A 25,049-nucleotide genomic window follows, 5' to 3' on the forward strand; every position below is an offset into this window, starting at 1 on the left:
CTAGGAGCCTATAAAATTTCTATACCAAGGAGTCACAGAAATTACCAGAGACTTCACTTGATCTCACTATATGAAAAATTTGAAATGTAGTTTCATTGAATACAGAACAGAGCTTTAACCCAGATATCCAGGGCACTCTAGATTTTTTGTTATTGCCTGCAGTTTTATCACTTATACCAAATGGTTTTACATGCATAAGGAAGTAATGACTTTCCTGCAGTTTGGGGTAATTTTCTAGTTTCTACTCAATGTGAACATCAGACACTTCTGCATAAGTACCATGTGCTAACCAATCACTGGAGTTCCAGAAATTTCTGAATCAAGTATTTAAGACTCAAAGTAAAATTAAAAATCCAAATGTCACAGTCACTAACAGACCAACAGACATGCCCCTCACCTTTATGAGATCCAGGGAAAGAGTTTAAATGGAGGTCCACATACCATATGTCTAAATATTTTTAAATTATAGTATCATGTAAAAATTGTTAAATAAAACATTTGGCCGGGCATGGTGGCTCACACCTGTAATCCCAGCACTTTGGGAGGCCGACACGGAAGATCACTTGAGGCCAGGAGTTCAAGACCAGCCTGAACAACATAGTAAAACCCCGTCTCTACTAAAAACACAAAAATTAGCCAGGCATGGTGGTGCACGCCTGTAGTCCCAGCTACTCGGGAGGCTGAGGCAGGAGAATGGAGTGAATCCAGGAGGCGGAGGTTGCAGTGAGCCGAGATCGTACCACTGTACTCCAGCCTGGGCGACAGAGCGAGACTCCATCTCAAAATACATATATCCTCCTATCTCAATACCTTTATAACAATTTAAAAGTCCTAGTTTGAATTCAGACACATTTCGGAGTTCTACTCATAATTGGGTGGCTAAGGAAGAGCCTGCCTCTGGCCGCAGCTCCCAGCCCACCCCCAGCTCTGTCCTGCAGGCATGTGGATTCCCCAACTGCACATTCAAGCTCCATCTACACCCTGTGACCATCCATCAGGCCCAGGGGTTGTGTAACAGTGGCCTCATCTGCCCTGAGCAGGACAGACTCTGGCAAGAGGCACATACAGGTTGAAGGTGGGCTCAAAGTCATTTGGACGGGGAATTTTGGCTCCCATGGGACTCAGTGATCTAGAGGGGACAATGGGGGTTTGAAGGGACATGGGGCAAGTCTACTTGAGGGGGTGCATCCACAGGAAATCCAGAGCAGAACCTGGACTCCCATCGTCACCACTTCTATTTAATGAGCTGGAGCATCCAACTAATGCAATAAGGGAAGAAAAAAAAATGAAAGATATAAAAATCAGACAAAGAAATAAAACTTATTATTTTCAGATGATATGATTATATATGTAAAAAAAATCCAAAAGAAGCCACAGGTAACTATTAGAATTAACAAATGAATTTGGCAAGGTCACCGGATACCAGGTCAATATATTAAAATCAACTGTACATTTATCCACCACCATGAACCACTATAACCCGAACAAAAAGTGCAAAACATCGCTGAGCCAAATTAAAGAATACCTCCCATGGATTATAAATTCTACTCAGTCAGTTGAAATTCCAGCAGGTTTTTTGGCAGAAATTTTTTTTTTTTTTTTTGAGACGGAGTCTCGCTCTGTCACCCAGGCTGGACTGCAGTGGTGCAATCTTGGCTCACTGCAACCTCTACCTCCTGGGTTCACGCGATTCTCCTGCCTCAGCCTCCCGAGTAGCTGGGACTACAGTGCCTGCCACCACGCCAGGCTAATTTTTTGTATTTTTAGTAGATACAGGGTTTCACCATGTTAGCCAGGATGGTCTCGATCTCCTGACCTGGTGATCTGTCCACCTCAGCCTCCCAAAGTGCTGGGATTACAGGCATGAACCACCGCGCCCGGCGACGAGCTGATTCTAAAATGTATATGGAAATACAAAGGGTCAAGAATAGCCAAGACAAGTCTGGGCGCAGTGGCTCATGCCTCTAATCCCAGCACTTTGGGAAGCTGAGGCAGGAGGATTACCTGAGACCAAGAGTTCGAGACCAGCCTGGCCAACATGGTGAAACCCCGTTTCCGGTAAGAATACAAACATTAGCTGGATGTGGTGGCACACGCATGTAATCCCAGCTACTCAGAAGGCTGAGGCATCAGAATGACTTGAACCTGGGAGGTGGCAGTTGCAGTGAGCCAAGATTGTGCCACTGCACTCCAGCCTGGATGACAGAACGAGACTGTCTCACAAGAAAAAAAAAAAAGAATAGCTAAGACAATCTGGAAGAACACAGAGAACTCACCCTACCAGATATCAAGAACTGTCATAAAAGCTACAGTAATTAAAACTGTGTGGAATTGGCACAAAGCCAGTGGTATAGTTTGGATATGTGTCCCTGCCCAAATCTCATGTCGAATTTTAATCCCCAGAGTTGGAGGTGGAGCCTGGTGGGAAACGAGTGGATCATGGGGGTGGATTCCTCATAGTTCGGCACCATCCTCTTGGTGTTCTTCTCATGATAGTGAGTGAGTTCTCGTGAGATCTGGCCATTGTAAAGTGTGTGACACCTCCCTGCGTTCTCTCTCTCACTCCTGCTCCTGCCATGTGAGATGCCTGCTTCCCCTTTGCCTTCTGCCATGATTGGAAGCTTCCTGAGGCCCACCCAGAAGCGGAAGTCACTGTGCTTCTTGTACAGCCTGCAGAACCATGAGCCAATTAAACCTCCTTATAAATTATCCAGTCTCAAGTATTTCTTTATAGCAATGTGAGAATGAACTAATACAGACAGACATATAGATACCAAAAAAGAGAACAGAGAATGTGGAAACAAACTCACACATACATGGTCACCTGATTTGCAACAAAGGTGCACAGCAATGCAGTGGGGAAAGGACAATCTTTTCAGTAAATGGTGCTGGGGCAACTAAAAATCTACATAGAAAACAATGAACCTGGGACCCTACCCTTACATGATAGACAGAAATCAATTCCAGATATGCCACAGGCCAAAATGTAAATGATAGAATGATAAAACTTTCTAGAAGAAACCATAGAAGACTGTCTTCATATGAAGTAGACAAAGATTAAACAGGACACAAAAATAATGACCACTAAAAACATGATAAGGCCGGGCGCAGTGGCTCACATCTGTAATCCCAGCACTTTGGGAGGCTGAGGCAGGCGGATCACTTGGTCAAGAGATCAAGACCATCCTGGCCAACATGGTGAAACCCCCGTCTCTACTAAAAATACAAAAATTAGATGGGCGTGGTGGCGCATGCCTGTAGTCCCAGCTACTCAGGAGGCTGAGGCAGGAGAATAGCTTGAACCGGGAGGCAGAGGTTGCAGTGAGCCGAGATCGTGCCACTGCACTTCAGCCTGGTGACAGAGCAAGACTTCGTCTCAAAAAAAAAAAAAAAAAAAAAGATAAACTGCAGGGTCAAGGGTGGGGCCCAGCCTGCCCAGACCTTAGGTCAGAACTAATAATCAATACTTTAATCTTGAGATCTTGAGGAAGGGGGCATCTTTTGTGTACATTTCTCCTTGATGCCAAGATTCTTCACTACTTAAGTCCTAAGTGAAAGGAACCTTCAAAACCTGCTAATAAAAACAGTATTATCTCTTTGGATTTATACTTAATTAAGGAGTGCTCAGGGTGAACTATATATCAGTATTTTTAAAAATCTAATATCCTTTTGTCCTACACAGAAATGCTCAGAGGTCACTGACTTTTTTTTTTTTTTTTTTTTTTTTTTTTTTTTTTTTGAAAGAGAGAGAGTCTCCCTGTGTCGCCCAGGCTAGAGTGCAGTGACCTGATCTCGGATCACTGCAACCTCCACCTCACGGGTTCAAGGAATCCTCCCACCTCAGCCTCAGCCTTCTGAGTAGCCGGGACTCCAGGTGGGTGCCACCACGCCCAGCCAACTTCTGTATTTTTAGTAGAGACGAGGTTTCACCATGTTGGCCAGGCTGATCTTGAACTCCTGACCTCAGGTGATCCGCCCGCCTTGGCCTTCCAAAGTCCCGGGATTATAGGCGTGAGCCACTGCGCCAGGTGGAGCTCACTGACTTTTAAATGAAGAAGAGAACGAAGTACAAAACAGTGACATGAATCACCTACTCTGCAGTAGATAAAAGATCAGGAACAAAAACCCACATCAGTTCAATATCTTTTCCACAGTAAAATATTTTATCTCTAACACAGTACGAGATATTCATTGATCTCTGTATACCTCTATGCTCTATCATCATATTCAGCAACCTGAATATTTTTTCTCACCAGAAATGATCTCTCCTCTGCTATTAAAATTTCCACCTGGATTTCTAAGACAACTCAAATCCCATTTTCTCCATTGAACTTTCCCTGACCAGGCCAGCTTGGTGAGTTCCTCTCCATATCTGAGTTCACACAGTGTCACCATTTTTGCCTTTCACTTAGCATTGATTAAATGTAGCATTTTGCCAGTTCTGGTCTGCTGTTTTGAGCTGCTGTTTATCCCTCAGCATCCCAGGAGCTGTTTCATCGCCATGGAGGGTAATCAATGATTTTCTTGTTTGTGTCTACACAAGCTACATACAAGCTACGCACTACTCCATGGCTACAAAAAGAGGCTCTCATTCTCACAGTACATACAGTTTCACTGGGGCACTGCAGGCACACACATCTGAAAAGTCATATGCAGCAGAAAACTATCTAAAATGAAAAGAGTAGCACAGACAGGAAGTATTCAATGTGTGGAGAAACGGAGCTCAGGCTGGGCTGAGGAAGAATCCAAGGAGGATTTGGGTCTTGAGAGGGTTGTTGAAAATGGGAAAGTGGCCAGATGAGAGCAGAGAAGAAGAAGTGAATAGAGGGGGCCTGGCATTCCAGATGATCAAAGGCACAGAGCAGAAATGAACAAAACCCCACTGGAGGAGAGTGAGTGGATCCACCTCACCAAAGCGGAAGGCATAATTAGGTAACAAACGGGAGACGTGTTTGGAAAGTGAAGATGGGAACAGACTATCAAAGGCCTTGAGTGCCCAGGCTAAAACATCTGGACTTTATCCTATGAAGAGTGAATACCATTAAAAGTGCATGAGCTGAGAAGAGACAACGTAAATATAAGAAACTGTCATCTGAAAGCTCACTCCTAGAGAGCTCTCAAATGGGAAAGATTCTATTCAGTTCTGCCTAGAGGCAGCAACATGGACCACATGATTTCTTCCAGTCTAAATGTGAAAACCATGATGTAACACCCAGCTCACTGGTCTTCCAGAGCCCATCTGTCAACCAGTTCATACCAATCGGCTTTCTTCTTTCTGTTTGTAGCTCTTGCTTTGATCCTCCTCACTCTCCTTCTTCCCATCTAAATATTCTCCAAGTGCTTCCCTGTGATGGAAAAAAGCAGAGGAAATTAAGTTATTTCTAGTACTTAAATTCTATATTTAAAGGTTTTGGCCTGGCACAGTGCCTCATGCCTGTAATCCCAACACTCTGGGAGACCAAGATAGGAGGATTGCTTAAGGCCAGGAGTTCAAGATCAGCATGGCCAACATAGCAAGACCCCCAACTCTATTTATGTAAACAATAATAATAATAATAATAATGGTTCCATTGTACTTTGTATATAAATATATATTCCATATGGAATAAAATTTAAATATTGGCCAGGCACAGTGGCTTATAACTGTAATCCCAGCACTTTGGGAGGCCAAGGCAGGAGGACTGCTTTAAATCAAGAGTTTGAGACCTGCTTGGGCAACATAGAGAGATCCCATCTCTATCATTTAAAAAAAATTAAATATTAAAAAAAACTACAATCTTAAAAACACTAGAAGTAAATACAGGAGAATATCTATATAATCTTAGCATAGAAAACCCATCTTCGAATAAGACCAAAGTCAGAAAAAAAAAATTAAAAGATTTTACTTTCTAAAATTTAGAAATTTTATCCTTGAAAGTCAAGGGATAAACTGATAAAAGATATTTGATAAAATTTTACTATCCATAAAATAGGAAGGGCTCCTTCAAATCAATACACAGAAGACAAAATACCAAAGAGAAAAACTGGCAGAGGATATGAACAGGCAATTTCCCAAAGAGATACAAATGGCAAACAGGCATTTGAAAATACGGTCAGCTTCACATACAATCAGAGAAACCAAAACCCTGTGAGGTGTCATTACCCTATTATCAGACTAAAAAAGATTTGAAGGGTTGACAATATCAGGTGGCAGCCCAGCTTTCCACATGCCATGGGTGGGAATGTAAAGTGTAACAACTTGTTTAAAAGGCAATTTGGCAAGATTTGTCAAAAGCTTAAATGTGCCTCCCCTCTGACCCAACAACCCCATCTTTAGGAATTTTTTACAGGAAGACTTTACAAGTACATACATAAATATGCACAAGAAAGATGACTGTAACCCTGACAATACTCGTAAGACCATGGAAACATTCTACATACATATTAATAGCTAACTAGTTAACAGGAAACAATATTTCAAAAATACTTTGTAGCCTACAAAAAGAATGATGTAATACCTAGCAGCAGGGAAAGATGTCCACAGCAGTTAAGTAAACGGAGCCAGTTTTAGAACAATATGTAGACTATAACACAAATTTTCTTTTTAAAATAGGCTTGGCCGGGCGCAGTGGCTCACGCCTGTAATTCCAGCACTTTGGGAGGCCGAGGCGGGCGGATCACAAGGTCAGGAGAGTGAGACCATCCTGGCTAACACGGTGAAACCCCATCTCTACTAAAAATACAAAAAAATTAGCCGGGCGTGGTGGTGGGCGCCTGTAGTCCCAGCTACTCGGGAGGCTGACGCAGGAGAATGACGTCACCCGGGAGGCGGAGCTTGCAGTGAGCTGAGCCGAGCCGAGATCTCGCCACTGCAGTCCGGCCTGGGGAACAGAGTGAGACTCTGTCTCAAAAGAAAAAAAAAAAAAAAAAAAAAAGACTTATATGTGCACTGGACATTTTCTGGAAGTATATGTGACAAACGGATAACAGTAATTACTTAAGGAACAGGAATTAAATTACCAAGAAGTTCTATTTTCTACATTTTTGTACTGCATGAATTTTCTAAATAGTGCATGTGTGTGTGCTTATGTGTGTGTGTGAATCAGAAAATGAGACTAAAGGGGCGGTGGCGAGAGAAGGTTCCAGATTATGGACTTTTTCAGAGGAGGCATGGGGGAGTGACCTCACCAACCCCCACACCACATCATCAAGACCCTGCTCTCTCCTCTGGCACACAGTGGCCATAAGGGCTCTCAGTACTGCCTTAGGACAAATGAAACCTTAACATGACACAGCAGGTTTGTTTATTCGCTTTGTTTTGCTTCGTTTTTTGAGACGGATTTTCGCTCTTGTTGCCCAGGCTGGAGTGCAATGGCACGATCTCGGCTCACCGAAACCTCCGCCTCCCGGGTTCCAGCAATTCTCCTGCCTCAGCCTAGCAGATCTCTTTATCTCATTCTTTCTCGACTTTTTCTAACTCTGACTTCCGTTTCTACTCCCTTTGTTCAAAGTCCGGGACAATCCTACCTAGTGTGACACTATTTTGGAGATACAGAATTGAGTTACCGTCCTCCACTCCCAAACTAACCAAAACCCCTTGGTTTTTTCTTGTCATTTCATTGACTTCCCTATTCTTATCGAACATGTTCTTTGTTTTCTTACTAAGTAAACTAATTGTTCCATTTTACTCAGGTCTTCAGCTATTGCCAGGCTTATCATGTTCCCATCACCACTCAAAAAATTCCCTTGACTTTCTACTTTGACCACCAATTAATGACCAACTCTATTTAAATAATCTCTTCCAAGTGCTTTCTGGATCAAAGATCAGTGCTTCAGAAACAAACAAACAAAAACTATGCAGTCCAGATATTTATTATATATATATACACATACATACACACACACACACACACACACACACACACACATATATATATATATATATATATATATATATTTTTTTTTCCCCCCCAACAGCCCTGCTCTGTCCCCAGGCTGCAGTGCAGTGGCGCCATCTCGGCTCACTGCAACCTCCGCCGCCCTCCGCCGCCCAGGTTCAAGCAATTCTTCTGACTCAGTCTCCTGAGTAGCTGGGACTACAAACATGCGCCCCCACGCCCGGCTAACTTTTGTATTTCTTTTTTCTTTTTTTTTTTTTCTTTTTTTAAATTTTTTTATTATACTTTAAGTTCTAGGGTACATGTGCGTAACTTGCAGGTTTGTTACATGTGTATACTTGTGCCATGTTGGTGTGCTGCACCCATCAACTCGTCAGCACCCATCAACTCGTCATTTACATCAAGTATAACTCCCAATGCAATCCCTCCCCCCTCTCCCCTCCCCATAATAGGCCCCGGTGTGTGATGTTCCCCTTCCCAAGTCCAGGTGATCTCATTGTTCAGTTCCCACCTATGAGTGAGAACATGCGGTGTTTGGTTTTCTGTTCTTGCGATAGTTTGCTGAGAATGATGGCTTCCAGCTGCATCCATGTCCCTACAAAGGACACAAACTCATCCTTTTTTATGGCTGCATAGTATTCCATGGTGTATATGTGCCACATAGACTTGGAATCAACCCAAATGTCCATCAGTGACAGACTGGATTAAGAAAACTTTTGTATTTCTAGTAAAGATGGGGTTTCACCATGTTGGCCAGGCTGTAGATATGCTATAAATTCTTATTAACTAGTTTTAACTTAAATCTCATCACTGCCTTTTATGCATCATTTTTTACTGCTTAGCACTGTACTGTCCAATATGTAGCCAATAACCACACATGGCTATAAAGCACCTGAAATGTGGCTGGTGCAAATTGAAATATGCTATGAGTGTAAAATACACTCTAGATGGATTTTGAAGACTTTAAACAAAAAATATTTGCAATATAGCTCATCAGTATGATTTATACTGATTGCATATTAAAATGATACTTTCATATATTGGATTAAATAAATTATTAATTTCACCTGTTCTGTTTTTACCACTTTCAATGCCACTACTAGAAAACTTGAAATGACATATGTGGCTGATATTGTATTTCTCTTGTTCAGCAGTGAACTAGTATATTCTCCAAAGAAACTGTCTCAGACTTTTGTCTCTTCAGATTTGAGCTCCCTCCCTCCTGGGGGCTGAGTCCTCTTTTGGGAAGCTGTTTCCTCGGCACCGCCCCATGTTTGTGGTCTAAATGGGAGCTGCCATCTTGAATACTCCACTTCCTGACCAAAGTCCTTTTTCAGGATTTAAAAACATTGGAACGGCCGGGCGCGGTGGCTCAAGCCTGTAATCCCAGCACTTTGGGAGGCCGAGACGGGTGGATCACGAGGTCAGGAGATCGAGACCATCCTGGCTAACACGGTGAAACCCCGTCTCTACTAATAAAAAAATACAAAAAAATAGCCGGGCGAGGTGGTGGGCGCCTGTAGTCCCAGCTACTCGGGAGGCTGAGGCAGGAGAATGGCGTGAACCCGGGGGGCGGAGCTTGCAGTGAGCTGAGATCCGGCCACTGCACTCCAGCCTGGGCGACAGAGCGAGACTCCGTCTCAAAAAAAAAAAAAAAAAAAAAAAAAAAAAAAATTGGAACTTGGTTGTCTACCTGGGTTTAGAGTTCTAGGTTGGAAATAACTTTCCTTCACTGTTTCCTTCCAGTGTTCTATTTGAGAAACCTAAAGTCATTCTGTCTTTACACCTTTGTATGAGATCATATTTTTGTTTTTATATATGATCTTTTTTTTTCCCCCACTCTGGAAGCTCGTAGGCCCCTTCTCTTTGTTCTCAGTGTTCTGAACTTTCTCAATGGCGTGCCTTAGGGTGGGTCTATTTTCATCTACTGCTCGAGACATTTCAATCGGGAACCTCATGATCTTCAGGTCTGAGACATGTTCTTGAATTGTTTCCATGATAATACCCTCTCTGCTCCATTCTTTCTGGATCTAGAAAAGTGATAATATCTTCTAATTTAAAAATATATATATTTTTCTGTGGCTGGGGGCAGTGGCTCATGCCTGTAATCCCAGCACTCTGGGAGGCCGAGGTGGGCGGATCACCTGAGGTAAGGAGTTCAAGACCAGCCTGGCCAACATGGTGAAACCCTGTCTCTACTAAAAATACAAAAATTAGCCAGGTGTGGTGGTGCACGCCTGTAATCCCAGCTACTTGGGAGGCTGAGGCAGGAGAATTGCTTGAACCCAGGAGGCCGAGGTTGCAGTGAGCCAAGATCATGCCATTGCACTCCAGTCTGGGCAACAAAAGTGAAACTCCATATCAATAATAATAATAATATTTTCTCTATAAGTTTCTACCTTTTTTCTTTGTGCTCTATTTTCTAGGGGATTTCATTATCTTTATTTTCCAACCCTTCTAATGTTTTCTATTTCTGTAATTTTTTTTATTTCTAAGAGCTCTATTTTTTTTTCTCTGAACACTCCTTTTAGTATCAGTCTATTCTCATTTCATGGTTTCCGTATCATCTCTTTTTTCTTTGAGGATTTTTTTTTCCCCTTTTTTTCCCCCAAAGACTTCAAAACTATCTCTGAGGATCTGAATGATCTTTTTGTGGTATTATTGGTTTTTTCTACCCACATAGTCTTAATTTCCTCTTAGGTGCTTTTTTCTCTTTGTTAATTTTCATATCTATCGTTCATGTTAAAGACTTTCCTCAGATGCATAGAAATCCTTGGTTACTGACTCATGACAAGAACTAAAAAGCCTATGAAAAAATTAAAACATTGGTTAAAAATAAATAAACACTGTTTTACGTGGAAAAAATCAAGCTACTGATAAAACAACTCTTATGAGGTGACTTTTAAAGCTGTTTTCACTTACATCATGTAATTTTAAAACTTTGAGTTCCATTATTCTAGTTGTTGCCGAATGTGTCTACTGCTGTTATTTTCAAAATGTTCTCCAAATTCTTGCCTATCTTGTCTGAGATGTACCAAAGACCTAAAGCTACAAGTATAATGGTAACTTCTATGACAACTTGGGAAAAGGATACTAATGGTACCAATTTTACATGTCACCATCTTCACAGTAGCTATCTAGTTGTTAAAGAAAGAGCTGCCTTAAAAGAAAAAAAAAAAAACTACATAAAGGATGGTGTGTTTTCATTATGTGTACATAAACCCACCTGATTATACAGAATCCAAGAATTTAGAGAAAATAAGGACAAATTAGTATCATTTCAATTTAAGTCTCTAGCCATTTGGAAGCTTGTAATATGGTGTCAGGATAAAGCAGAAAAAATAAATGTTAATAGTGTGACAAAAATTTAAACATTAAAAACAAGCTGATGGGGCTGGGCACAGTGGCTCATGCCTACAATCCCAGCACTTTGGGAGGCCAAGGCAGGAGGACCACTTGACCCAGGAGTTTAAGACTAGCCTGGACAACACAGCAAGACCCCATCTCTAAAAAAAAAAAAATTAGCCAGGCACAGTGGCCTGCACCTATAGTGCCAGACACTCAGGAGGCTGAGGCAGGAGGATTGCTTGAGCCCAGGATTCAAGGTTATAGTAAGCTATGATCAAACCACTGCACTCCAGCCTGGGCAATGGAGTGAGACTCTGTTGCTTAAAAACTAAATAAATAAATACTAAAAATAATTTTTTTAAAAAGCTGATGGGAGCTGTGAGTACAAGGGTGTGCCATAACAACTGTGCATGTCAGTGTGGGCTGATTTAATCGGGTGGCTTTGTGAGCAAACCCGATATTACTGTCTTTATTTTATTTTATTTTATTTTTTTATTTTAGAGATAGAGTCTCCCCCTCTGTTGCCCAGGCTGGAGTGCACTGGCATGATCTCGGCTCACTGCAGCCTCTGCCTCCCAGGTTCAAGCAATTCTCATGCCTCAGCCTCCCAAGTAGCTGGGATTACAGGCATGCACCACCACGCCACTAATTTTCATATTTTTAGTAGAGACGGGGTTTTACCATGTTGGCCAGGTTGGTCTCAAACTCCAGACCACAGGTTATCCACCCCTCTTGGCCTCCCAAAGTGCTGGATTACAGGTGTGAGCCACTGTGCCCGGCCCGACCTTAGTGTCTTTAAATCCTTCTTTTGGGGCTGGTCAGATTCCACAGAGAAACTTCTCCAACCTCCTGCCTGGAATCTGAAGGCCAAAGTGCCAGCCTGTTCCAAGAACTGGTGAGAGGACAGCTGGAAGGTCCTGGCATCCAGCGTGCATATGTCCCCTGAATCCCCTTATTTTCCAGAAGTATCTTTGCCTCGCCTCTGCCTAGCATCCCCCAAGCCCTAGACCCTCTGCTTGACTTTCTCCGAACTTCCAATCTTCTGTGCAAAGAGAGAGAAAGGTTCTAGGCATCTACCTATTAATTTTCCAATCGGTTGTCCTTATTTTGGTTCCCTTCTTCACCTCCACTTCTAGATATCAACTGAAAAAGAGTCAGAATCCACAAAATTAAAAGAAAACTTTATTTCTAAAGGACATAACTTATAGGCAGGAAACAAGCCTTCAACTGAGACTGAGAAGCAGGCTTTGAAGGTGAGAAAATAAAGCAGGTATTTATGCTAGGTGGGGAGGTAGGAAATGCATATGCTATAGGATATAGGAGAAAGTTGTAAATATTTATGGAGAAAACTCATTACGCATGTGCATTAGGCTTACATGTGCATGGAACATATGACAATACGCTACTCATGTTCACTTTGGGGTGGAGATTTAACATTTAAATGTACTACAATTGGGTCACAAATGCAAAAAGGTGATGCTTAGGGTACAAGTCCAGAATCTGTGCAGTCTCAGGGAACCAGTCCAAACTGGCCTGAAGTTGGCAGTCATCCAGCAAGAGGTCTTTGTGGTCCAGGGTGGTTGTCAGGTTGGAACCATAAACATTGGGAGGAGGGTGCTGGGTGGTCAAACCAAGTAAGTCAAGGAGTCTTCTGGCCTCTTGTCCTTTTCAGGTCAGCCTTTCATAAGACCTCATGATAATTAGTAAAGGGACAGGGGTAGCAGCACGTGGACATGTCCAGTCTCTGTTCTGTCACAGTTAAGGGCTAAGAACTTTGAGATCTCTTAGCCACAGAGGTCCTGTCACTCCACTGAAAGGACCATATGACTTTTTAAAGCCTCACGGATGAATATGATATGCCACCAATCTCCTAGTCTTTGGGGATTTAGTGCAGAGTAAATCAAGAGGGTTCTCAGCTTTCTTCACTATCAGCTTATTTTTCCATCTTCTTGAATCTGCTAACCCATTTACCATCTATCTTGTGCTTCCCAGCTTCCACAATTTCATTGCTGTTGAGTCCTCCTGTTCTTGACTTTGTGAATTTGCATCTTTTTTACTGAATCCCCTTACATGTCATTTTAACAGAGTTTAGATACAGATCTAAGGTAGATGTATGTGTTCCATCTGGTATCCACTACCCAGAAGTGACATCTCCCGGCTGGGTGCGGTGGCTCACACCTATAATCCCAGCACTTTTCGAGGCCAAGGTGGCAGGATTATTTGAGCTCTGGAGTTCGAGACCAGCCTGGGCAACATGGTGAAACCCAATTTCTACCAAAAATACAAAAAATTAGTGGGGCATGGTGGTGCGCACCTGTGGCCCCAGCTACTCGGGAGGCTGGAGTGGGGGGAATCACTTGAGTCTAGGAGGTGGAAGTTGCAGTGAGCCAAGGTCACACCACTGCATTCCAACCTGGTGACAGAGTGAGACCCTATCTCAAAAAAAAAAAAAAAGGAAGTGACATCTCCCAGAAATGTCAAACCTAAACTAAGACACCAGAGATTGGGAGCGTCAGGAGCATTAGCACATTATTCCTATTCTTTTTTTTTTTTTTTTTTTTTTCTGAGAAGGAGTCTCGCTCTGTCATCCAGGCTGGAGTACAGTGGCACGATCTCAGCTCAGTGCAACCTCCACCTCCCGGTGTTCAAGCAATTCTCGTGCCTCGGTCTCCTGAGTAGCTGGGATTACAGGAGTGTGCCACCAAGCACAGCTAATTTTTTTGTCTTTTTAGTAGAGACAGGGGTTTCACTATATTGGCCAGGTTGGTCTCGAACTCCTGGTCTCAAGTGATCCACCCACCTCAGCCTCCCAAACTGCTGGGATTATAGGCGTGAGCCACCATGCCTGGCTGTATTCTTTATATGACATTTGATTCTGTTAACTTTCACCTTAACATTACACCTCATGACAAAAGAAGGCCCAGGCAGCAACAGCAGTGGGTATCACAGGCAACCGAGGGGTGTACTGCCTATAGATAACATAAAAACAATACAACTGTTTTTTACTATCACATGTGCCAGCAATTCAAAACAATGTCAGTAATAAAATACTCCTTTCTGAAAAAGCTCTTGTCAATCTAAGTTCTGATCCATTGCTGCAATTACTGTTGGTTATTAATAATATATATGTAAGCTTCAATATAGCATATTTTAATCTCTTTTCCTTTAATTAACAGATAAGTTAATTCAGGGAACTTCCAGGCTCACACAGACTCAGCTTCATGCACTTGTTTTGACAGCACATTGAAATGGTACAGAATGCTCCCAGCTCACTTACGCACAATGCATGGCCCCAACCACTAATACAGAATAGAGGCTGGGCACAGTGGCTCACACCTGTAATCCCAGCACTTTGGGAGGCCAAGGCAGGTGGATCACCTGAGGTCAGGAATTCAAGACCAGCCTGGCCAACATGGTGGAACCCCATATCTACTAAAAAATACAAAAATTAGCCAGGTATGGTGGCAAGTGCCTGTAATCCCAGCTACTCGGGAGGCTGAGCCAGGAGAATTGCTTGAACCTGGGAGGTGGAGACTGCAGTGAGCCAAGATTGTGCCACTGCACTCCTGCCTGGGTAGACAGAGTGAGACTGTGCCTCAAAAAAAAAAAAAAAAAAAGACATAGCCTTTTTAAAAAACAACACCACCACACCATTATCATAGCCAGTAGATTATGCGGGCGCCTGTAGTCCCAGCTACTCGGGAGGCTGAGGCAGGAGAATGGCGTAAACCCGGGAGGCGGAGCTTGCAGTGAGCTGAGATCCGGCCACTGCACTCCAGCCTGGGTGACAGAGCGAGACTCCGTCTCAAAAAAAAAAAAAAAAAAATAGATTCCTTAATATAATTGAATACCCAGTCCAACTCTTTACATAGCTCTTTCTCACCCTCACTACCACTTACCTTCAGATGCTACATCTATTATTCTTCATATTTGCTCATTGCTTGTTTCCAGTAGGACTCTTTTCAAAATGTATAATTATGTTATTTGTTTACTTGTTTAGCTGCGCTTTATTTTTTCCCATCTCCCTCATTAGAATATAAGCTTCCTGAGAAGAGAGATTATATTTGCCTTGTTTATCATAGAATCCCCAGCACAACTGCCAAGGTCAGAGTAGCAGACAAGGACTTGGCCCACAGAGAGTTTTGAAGATGGCTTACAAAATATAACATCATTTGGTGCAGCCAACAAGAATACAACTCGTATGTGCTCACCAAAGAAAGCAGCAAAGGATAGATAGGCTAAGGGTGCACGCTGGTAAAGATTCATGGTCCCTTGCCCAATTCCTGAACCTAAGCCAGTGTTCAGACCCAGAATCTATTGACTGAAGAGGCAGCAGGGTCCCCACAAGGAAGGATCTGGAACACAACAGCCAATATATACTGTAATGATTCCCCTAATCCTTCCCCAAAGGGGCCTAGGGTCATCTACTCAGGTGGGCTGTACGATAAGGAAAGAGGATACCCAGAAATGTTTAGGATTAGAACAGGATCTGAGTTAGCATTGACACGCAGAGACCCGAAGCATGCTCTCACCCACTTAGAGTGAGGACATACGGGAGGCAAAGTCCTACTTCCAGAGGGTCTACCAGGTCTCTGGACTCAGCCAGTCATCATGTCTCTAATGGCCAAAAGTAGAATTGGGACTGACATACTTAGAAGTTTGAAAAACTCCACTCCTTGGCCTACAAATAGACCTGTCATAGTGGGGAAGGCCAAAAGTACATCTCTGAAACTGCACCTGAGTACACAGAAAACAACATTGCCGCCCAGGGCGGTTGGTGGGCATTAGTGTCACCCTGAAGTATCTCAACGATGCAGGAGTGGTGATCCCTATTGAATCTCCTTTTAATTCATGGATCTGGCACCTGCAGAAACTGGATCCTAGAAAACGACTGTCAACTACCGGAAGCTGCACAGGTAGCACTCCTGAACACAGCATCTACGCAAGTGTGGTAAGCTTCGCTAGAGCAAATTTGTACAGCCTCAGGCACAGTATGTGTGGCTACTGATTGGGTCAAATGCATGCTTTTCTACATCAGGAAAAAGAATCAGGAAGTTCACATTTACATGGAACAGACAATGATATACACTCACAAGTCTGTCACACTCACAGGACCATGGTAATTCTCCTGATCTCTGTCATAATATATTCTGAATACATCAGGGACATCTGGATATCCCAGAGAACATCACAATGATCCATTACTTCAGCACTGGCAAACTATGGCCTGTGGGCCAGATCCAGTCCACCACGTGCTTTTTTATGGCTTCCAGGCAAATAATGATTCTGACAATTTTTTTTTTTTTTTGAGATAGAGTCTCGCTCTGTTGCCCAGGCTGGAGTACAATGGCACGATCTCAGCTCACTGCAACCTCTGCCTCTTGGGTTCAAGCGATTCTCCTGCCTCAGTCTCCTGAGTAGCTGGGATTACAGGTGTACGCCACCATCCCTGGCTAATTTTTGTATTTTTAATAGCGACAGGGTTTCGCCATGTTGGTCAGGCTGGTCTCAAACTCCTGACCTCATGATCCCGCCCGCCTCAGCCTCCCGAAGTGTTGGGATTACAGGTATGAGCCACTGCGCCTGGCCCTTTTTTTTTTTTTTTTTTTTTTTTGAGACGGAGTTTTGCACTTGTCACCCAGGCTGGAGTGCAGTGGCACTATCTCAGTTCACTGCAACCTCCACCTCCCAGGTTCGAGCAATTCTCCTGCCTCAGGCTCCCAAGTAACTGAGATTACAGGTGCCTGCCACCACACCCAACTAATTTTTGTATTTTTAGTACAGACGGGGTTTCACCATGTTGGCCAGGCTGGCCTTGATCTCCTGACCTTAGGTGATCCTCCTGCCTTGGCCTCCCAAAGTGCTGGGATTACAGGCACAAGCTACAATTTTTTACAATTTTAAATGGTTAAAAAATATATAAATGAATGGTTTAAAAAGACTAGGATGAATAAGTAGAGCACAGGGGATTTTTAGGGCAGTGAAAATATTTGGTGTAATACCATATTGGTGGGCTCATGTCACTATAAATTTATTCAAACCCATAGGCTATACAACACCAAAAAGAAACCCTAAGGTAAACGATGGAGTTCAAGTGATAACGATGCGCCAAGGTTCATATATTGTTACAAATGTGCCTTCCAGTGCAGGATGTTGACAGTGGCTGTGCACGTGTGGTGGCAGGGAGTATATGGGAATGCTGTACCTTTTGACCAATTTTGCTGTGATCCTAAAAACTGCTCTAAAAAATAAAGTTTATTATTATTTTTAATCAAAAGAAGGCTATTTTGTGATACATGAACAGTATATGAAATTCAAATTTCAGTGTCCATAAATAAAGCTTTATTGGAACACAGTCATGCCCATTTGTTTATGTCTTGCCTGTGGCTGCTTTTGCACTACAATGGCAGTTGAGCAGCTAGGAAAGATGCCATATGATCCCAAAAGCCTAAAATATTTACTATCTGGCCCTTTACTGAAAGGGTTTGCCAGCCCCTGCATTCCACTGATGGCCCTGCAGCAATCAGCCAGGATGAGCGAGTGATGGAAACACACTGCAGGGCTTGGTAAGACATGTGTGCTCCAGACGTTGGCAATCAACCCTATGAAGGCCCAGGGACTGCATGTCATTCAAGTTTGTAGGGGTCCAGTGGTCAGTGGCACACTGGGATAGCCTATCAAGTAAAAAACAAATCTACTGCGTTTTGCATCCTCTACAGAGAAGGAAACTCAATGCCTCTTAGACCACTTTGGGTCCTAGTACATCCCGCATTAGGAATACTATTCAGGCTGACACAAAAAGCTGCCAGCTTTGAGTGGTGCCTGGAACAGGAAAGGACCCAGGCCACAGTGTAAGCAGCCAGGCTACTTGGGCCACATGATCCAGCAGACCCTACGGTTTGGGGGTGTACGTAGTGGAAAAGATGCCATGTGCAGACCACAGTCGCGGGCCACCAGGCCCGATTAATATTTTGGTGTTTTATAGAGATGCGGTCTCTCTATGCTGCCCAGACTGATCATCTCGAACTCCTGGGCTCAAGTGAGCCTCCCGCCTCGGCCTCCCTGAATGCTGGGATGACAGGCGCGCGTCGCGGCACCGGCCCAGCGTTTTACTTTCCCATACTCTGCATGAACCTTCCGGAAGAAATGTTTCTATTTCATCAGGAAACCAGCCCTGCTCCGGCCCCTGCTGCGCGATCCCGCCCCGCCCGCCCAGCGCTCACCGCCTCCGGGCTTCTAGGCGCGCCGCGATGCGGAGGCGCCGGGCCTGGATGCGCTCCTGAGGGTTGTCGGAGTGGACCGAGGGCGCGAGAATCTGGGTGGACAAGTGCTCGTCCAGGTTCGGGTCCAGGCCCGCTAGGGACCCCGGCGGATTCATGGCAGGAGTCCCCGGCACCTAGGCGGCTCCCTCCGCACCACCTCCAGACCGCAGGCTGGTTGCTAGCAACAAACCGTTGCCAGGGAGAGCGGTCACCGGGGCCACCGCCCGAGTGGTTGCGCGCGCAGCTCCCTGGGCCCAGCCCGCCGCCAGCCGCCATTCGGGCGGAGCATCCCAGCCTCGGGCTGACGCCTCTCTAGCCGGTGGCTTGTCAGGGCTGTTGTCAGCCCCACGAAGGCCCGGTCGTATTAGCGGAGCTGTGGAGTCTCACCAGGAGACTAGAGGACTAAAGAGCTGGACCAAGCTGTGGTTCATCACTTACTGACCTTGATGATTAATTCATCTTCCATTAATTCATCAAATATTCCTCCAACTCATAGTCACCAAATACAAATACAAATGTTTGTAAAAATACAAAACTTAGCTGGGTTTGGTGGTGGGCACCTGTAATCCCAGCTACTCGGGAGGCTGAGGCCGGAGAATCACTTGAATCTGGGAGGTGGATGTTGCAGTGAGCCGAGATCGAGCCACTGCACTCCATCCTGGGCAAGAGCAAGACTCTGTCTCAAACAAACCCAACCAACCAACCAACCAAATACTGGATACCATTTAACAGGGTTCTGTCCCATTAGCCCTTGGGGAATTAAGGGCACTGGATGAGCAGTGAGAAAGGGTGGGTACTAGTCCTAGCCCTGCCCTGCCACCTTGGGCAAGTCACAACTTCTTGAGGGCCATTTTCTCAGCTGTTAAATGGTGCAACCCACAGACAATTGTGGGGCCAAGAAGATCCACCCTTTGTGAGTAAGAACTGCCCAGAGGCAAATGGAGTGGGTTTTTAAAATCAGTTCTTCCAAGTTTGCAAGCAGTAGTAAGGTTTAGGAATGCCAAAACCATCCAACAGCTGTAGAGTCTAACAGCAGCTGCCTGGATCCTTGCCTCACACCTGCCTAGGTGGTGGTGGTAGGAGGAGTGGGGGTAGTTGCTTCTAGGCTTCAGGGTCTTCTGCCAGATCTCTGTCTCCTTTGGTTGAAACCTAAAGCATTAAACTCTCCTAGGAGCCATGGTACAGCTCTGACCAAAAACTCACCCTGGTTCTGGTTCTTGTTTCCACTATCCATAAGGACAGAAACAAGTATGTGTGCATACGCATGTCTATGCCTGGGAGTAGGATACCATGAGAAAGTCAGTGGGAATCAGCTGTTGCACAAGAGATAAGTGAGAGCAAAGGTACCATACAAACCCATGAAAAGAGATCAGTGAGATACTTTGGCCCTACACTGTCCCGATACCACTTCCAACATCTTTTTAAATAAGAAATCTGACTCCATTTTTTGCTGCTGATATTTGGCTGCTGACAGCTTTTAAGCAGCACTCCCTCTTCTCCACATCTGGGCAAGCTGTTAAAAAAGCCTAGGTGTGGCCGGGCGCGGTGGCTCACGCCTGTAATCCCAGCACTTTGGGAGGCCGAGATGGGAGAATCACGAGGTCAGGAGATCGAGACCATCCTGGCTAACACGGTGAAACCCCCGTCTCTACTAAAAATACAAAAAATTAGCCAGGTGTGGTGGCGGGCGCCTGTAGTCCCAGCTACAGGGGAGGCTGAGGCAGGAGAATGGCGTGAACCCGGGAGGTGGAGCTTGCAGAGCCAAGATTGTGCCACTGCACTCCAGCCTGGGCGACAGAGCAAGACTCTGTCTCAAAAAAAAAAAAAAAAAAAAAAAAAAAGCCTAGGTGCTCTTTTTGGTGCTGGCAGATTTCAACTGTGTGCACTGGATACCCTCCTCCCAGCCTCAACCCTTAAGCGCAATAAAAGCCCCAAGCTTGTCTCCTTTCCTGGCTCTCTCTAGCCATTTTCTGACCAGCTAGGTGGCCCTCTTTGCTCCCACAGGGAGCCTCAATTATGTAATAAACCTTTTCCGTTGGTGTGGGAAACACTTTCACTCACCGCTGGAAAGGGACCTCCTAGGAGGACAGTTTGCCAAAATCTATTAACTGTTTAAATTGAAATATTAAGGGGAAAGGGAGGAATAGGGAGAGATTTGTTAAAGGATACAGAATGACAGGTTCTAGTGTTCTGTACCACTGGAGGGTGACTGTAGTCAATAATATATAGTTTCTTTTTTTTTTTTTTTTTTTTTGAGACGGAGTCTCGCTCTGTCGCCCAGGCTGGAGTGCAGTGGCGCTATCTCGGCTCACTGCAAGCTCCGCCTCCCGGGTTTACGCCATTCTCCTGCCTCAGCCTCCCGAGTAGCTGGGACTACAGGCGCCCGCCACCTCGCCCGGCTAATTTTTTTTGTATTTTTAGTAGAGACGGGGTTTCATTGTGTTAGCCAGGATGGTCTCGATCTCCTGACCTCGTGATCCGCCCGTCTCGGCCTCCCAAAGTGCTGGGATTACAGGCTTGAGCCACCGCGCCCGGCCTAATATATAGTTTCAAATAGCAATGAGGATATCGAGCAATCCCAACACAAAGAAATGACAAATGTTTGAGATGATAGATATGCTAATTACCAGACCTGATCACTATACATTACATGCATTGAAACATTACTATGTACCCCATAAACATATATAACCATTATTTGCCTTTTTTTTTTTTTTTTTTTTGAGACAGTGTCTTGCTCAATTGCCCAGGCTGGAGTGCAGTGGCATAGTCTTGGCTCACCGCAACCTCTGCCTCCTGGGTTCAAGCAATCCTCCTTCCTCAGCTTCCCGAGTAGCTGGGACTACAGGGATGTGCCACCACGCTCGGCTAATGTTTATTGTATTTTTAGTAGAGACAAGGTTTTGCCATGTTGGCCAGGGTGATCTCAGACTCCTGACCTCAGGCGATCTGCCCGCCTCGGCCTCCCAAAGTGTCAGGATTACAGACATGAACCACTCCGCCCGGCCTGCCAAATTTTTTAAAATACTAAACATTTTTTAAACTGAACAAAGTACAGACAGAGGAAGAAATATTTTCATGGGGCATACAACTACGGTTTTAGAGGTCAAAGGAATGAAACCAACAAACAAAGAAACAAAGAAAAACCACTAAACAAGAAAGTCAGAAAGTATGAATGAATTATGATTAAATATGAATGGGAAAATGAATGCTCAATTTTCAATTCCTTTGTAAATAGTTCATAAGTGAGTTAAATTTAGAAAATTGTTAAAAACTGAAAAAACTAGATAAAAACATATTTATTTGTATATGCACAAAAATAAATTAGCATATCCGTTCACTAGGCAATTCTAGTTAAAAGAATCATCGCAAGGAGATCATGGATCTAGTTATAGCTCATTGGGGTCACAACTACATCAGTTTTATTCAGCATTGTATACATAGCACCTAGCACAATATTTGATATGTAGTATGTGCTCAACAAATATTTTTTTGAAACATATACAGATGTATCTGTATGTTCATTCCAATTACTTGTAATATTAAAAAACTAGATATGACAAAATCCATCAATAGAGGAATCGATAAAGGAATCATGGGATTCTCTAACACGAGAATAAAGGTGACCTAGAAAGACATCCAAGATACATTATATGAGAAAGGGAAGAGGCAGCACAATATAGAGCCTGAGCCGAGTTTGATTTGAAACGTAGACAGTATGTACACAAGAAAAACAGGGGGAACACCACAAAGTAGTCGATATCCCTCAGGGGTGGCCTTATGGGTGATTTTCAGATTCTCTGAAGATTAAAAAAAAATGTTTACAATAAAGATAAATCACTTTTGACTCAATAAAACATAAAGCTTATTTATTCATGTTTTTGTAAGAGAAATAACAGGAGACCCCCAAGAGAGTGAGGCAGGCAAGTAGGGCTGTTACAGATGAGAGGGACTTCGGGAAGGGAGCCAGGTGATGTCCATTCACCTTGATGACTGACCAGCATCTAGACTGTGCTCCTCAACTGGTAGGCAATGCTGGTTCATACTAATAAGCTCATACAGGCCGGGCACAGTGGCTCACGTCTGTAATCCCAGCACTTTGGGAGGCCGAGGCAGGCAGATCACGAGGTCAGGAGATCAAGACCAGCCTGACCAACATGGTGAAACTCCGTCTCTACTAAAAATACAAAAATTAGCTGGGTGTGGTGGTGCGTGCCTGTAATTCTAGCTACTCAGGAGGCTGAGGCTGGAGAATCGCTTGAACCCGGGAGGTGGAGGTTGCAGTGAGCAGAGATTGCGCTCTAGCCTGGGTGACAGAGCAAGATTCCATCTCAAAAAAAAAAAGAAAACTCATACAAAAGACTGGCTGGCTCATACTAACAAGCTCACAAAAGAAAAACATAGAATTTATTTTAGCAAGTACAACCATCACACAGGCAGTGTGCGTTTTCGTGCCCTGTGACCAGCACATCTCTGTGGGCTGATCTACGAAGGGGATCAAACTCGGACTGAGAAGTCCCTTGATCTGTAGGACTGACTGCCATGGTTCAGAGGCTCACAATGGGGATAATTTGCCACAAGAACAGTTGAGTCCCTCATCCCTGGGAAGGTTTTTGAGAAATCTGGCTATATGGGCTTCCCTTGCTAAGGAAGGTACCTGGGCATTCACCTTCAGCTTTTATAGTCTTTTTTCAGAAAAAGAAGGATGAACTGATTTGATTTTATATCTTACTAAGTCTAGTCACACTTAATTCTACATCCAATAAGTTTACACTAACTCACCTTAATTGGAATGTGGGGATGCTGACAAATTCATCAAACATTTAGACCACTTCTTAGGTTATTTCTATCTTTCCATTTGTGTGAATTTTACTAATTAGATTCTGAGAAGGCAATCTTACTCATTTTTAATTTGGGGAACTGCCTTACCATCATCTTCATATACTGCCTCAAAAGGTATGAAGCAGGAAAGAGAGGGGAGGAGGCATGGAAGTCATGAGCTGTGTCACATGGTTTAGAAAAAAGTTCAAAGAAAAAAGAGAACTAGATATTAGTAGAAACCAAGCACCTACCTTAGTCCACTGACTATGCCAAACACCCTACATGCATTATTCTCATTCAATCCTTCACATAGTGTAATTGTGGTAATATTAATCCCATTTTATAGATGAGGAAACTAAGGCTTAGAAAAAAGTAAAAAGCTCTTTAAAGTTTGCAGAGTTGAACGTGACTAAGAAACAGCCATTTTATGAAAACTTTGGGAGGTTTTAAGAAAACTCAGAATGAAAAGAAGAAAAATTGAAGGAACAGTTGTAAAGTTTTCTTTCAGGAAATTCGTGAACAGAGGAAAAAAGATGAGAGTGGGAAGAGGAGCAAGACCCTTTGGGGGCATAGGGTTTTTTTTAAGTTTTGGTAGCCCCAAGAGTGCTTACATAGTATCTACCTGGTACGCGTCATCAGGAACTTGGGAGGTGTTTGAGGTTTACAGATAAAAGGGAGGGAATAACTGCTACCACAATCAAGAGCACGGGAGGGAAAGGGATTAAGAGAGAACAGCCTGGGTTAAAACATGGGGCATTTTCTTCCTGTCTTCAAGCCTGTTACTGAAATTTTTTTTTTTTTGAGACAGTCTTGCTTTGTTGCCCAGGCTGAAGTGCAGTGGCACGATCTCAGCTCACTACAACCTCTGTCTCCCAGGTTCAAGCGATTCTCCTGCCTCAGCCTCCCGAGTAGCTGGGACTACAGGTGCGGGCCACCATGCCCGGCTAATTTTTTGTTATTTTTAGTAGAGACGGGGTTTCACTGTTAGCCAGGATGGTCTTGATCTCCTGACCTCATGATCTACCTGTCTCGGCCTCCCAGAGCGCTGGGATTACAGGCGTGAGCCACTGCACCTGGCCTGAAATTTTTTTAAGTGCCTACTGCCAGAGCTGAGAGATCGATGTAAAAATGGGAAATATTCTCCTCAGAAGCAATGTCATGTAATGGGAGTTATAGTTTCTGCACTGTAATTTAGTTGTACTAAGTGTGGTCTAACAGGTTTTTATGGGATTTGTCTGGAAAATTAATACCATATGTTAACACTCTTTCTATGGGAAAATGCTTCTGAGGAAGAAACCACCTTACAAACTAATTGAGGTGTGACCCCATCATGATCAGACTATAGAGACTGCCACCACCCAGTTCTGGGCGAGTCAGGAGCAGTGCACTATGACAAGCTGCTACTGCCATCTGCCTCACATTCTGCCTTTTGAAGCAAGTCACAGGATCACAAAATGCCCAGGAGCAAGTGGCTGATCTTTCTAAAAACAGAACAAAACCTTTTCAGTGTTTTGCTTTAAAATAACCAATGATTCTCTGAGACAGGTGGCTGAATATTAGTTTTCTCCCATAGCTCCCTCCCCTTTTGCACCTACCAAGGAAAACAAAGAAGACAATCTGAAAACAATTACAAGGATTTAAAAATTATTTACTTTTACTTTTATTACAATAAATAATTATCAATAATAGTAATAGAATTAAACAATTTTCAATGAAAACCTACTGCATTACTTTGGGGTTT

General features: G+C 43.7%; 1 protein-coding gene across 13 annotated transcripts in view; it reads right to left on the reverse strand.

Annotated features, from left to right (window-relative positions):
- DRC1 (dynein regulatory complex subunit 1) overlaps positions 1–18,660 on the reverse strand; it is a 55,999-nt gene extending 37,339 nt beyond the window's left edge. For 9 of the 13 annotated variants that reach the window (XM_074012154.1, XM_074012152.1, XM_074012156.1 and 6 more), the window contains exons 1-2: positions 18,449–18,660; positions 5,258–5,345 (exon numbers count right to left, since the gene is read on the reverse strand). Coding sequence is in view for 6 of the 13 variants with exons in the window: in XM_074012150.1 (XP_073868251.1) it covers positions 5,258–5,345; positions 18,449–18,603 (243 nt within the window). In the remaining 7 variants the exon portion in view is untranslated. Of the gene's footprint in view, positions 1–5,257; positions 5,346–6,497; positions 6,796–18,448 lie in introns of those variants that run through there. The other 4 variants (XM_074012157.1, XM_074012155.1, XM_074012153.1 and 1 more) reach the window with 1 other exon arrangement.
- Between the last annotated feature and the right edge of the window lie 6,389 nt (positions 18,661–25,049).

This window comes from Macaca fascicularis, chromosome 13, assembly GCF_037993035.2.
Source record: "Macaca fascicularis isolate 582-1 chromosome 13, T2T-MFA8v1.1".
Taxonomy (NCBI): Eukaryota; Metazoa; Chordata; class Mammalia; order Primates; family Cercopithecidae; genus Macaca; species Macaca fascicularis.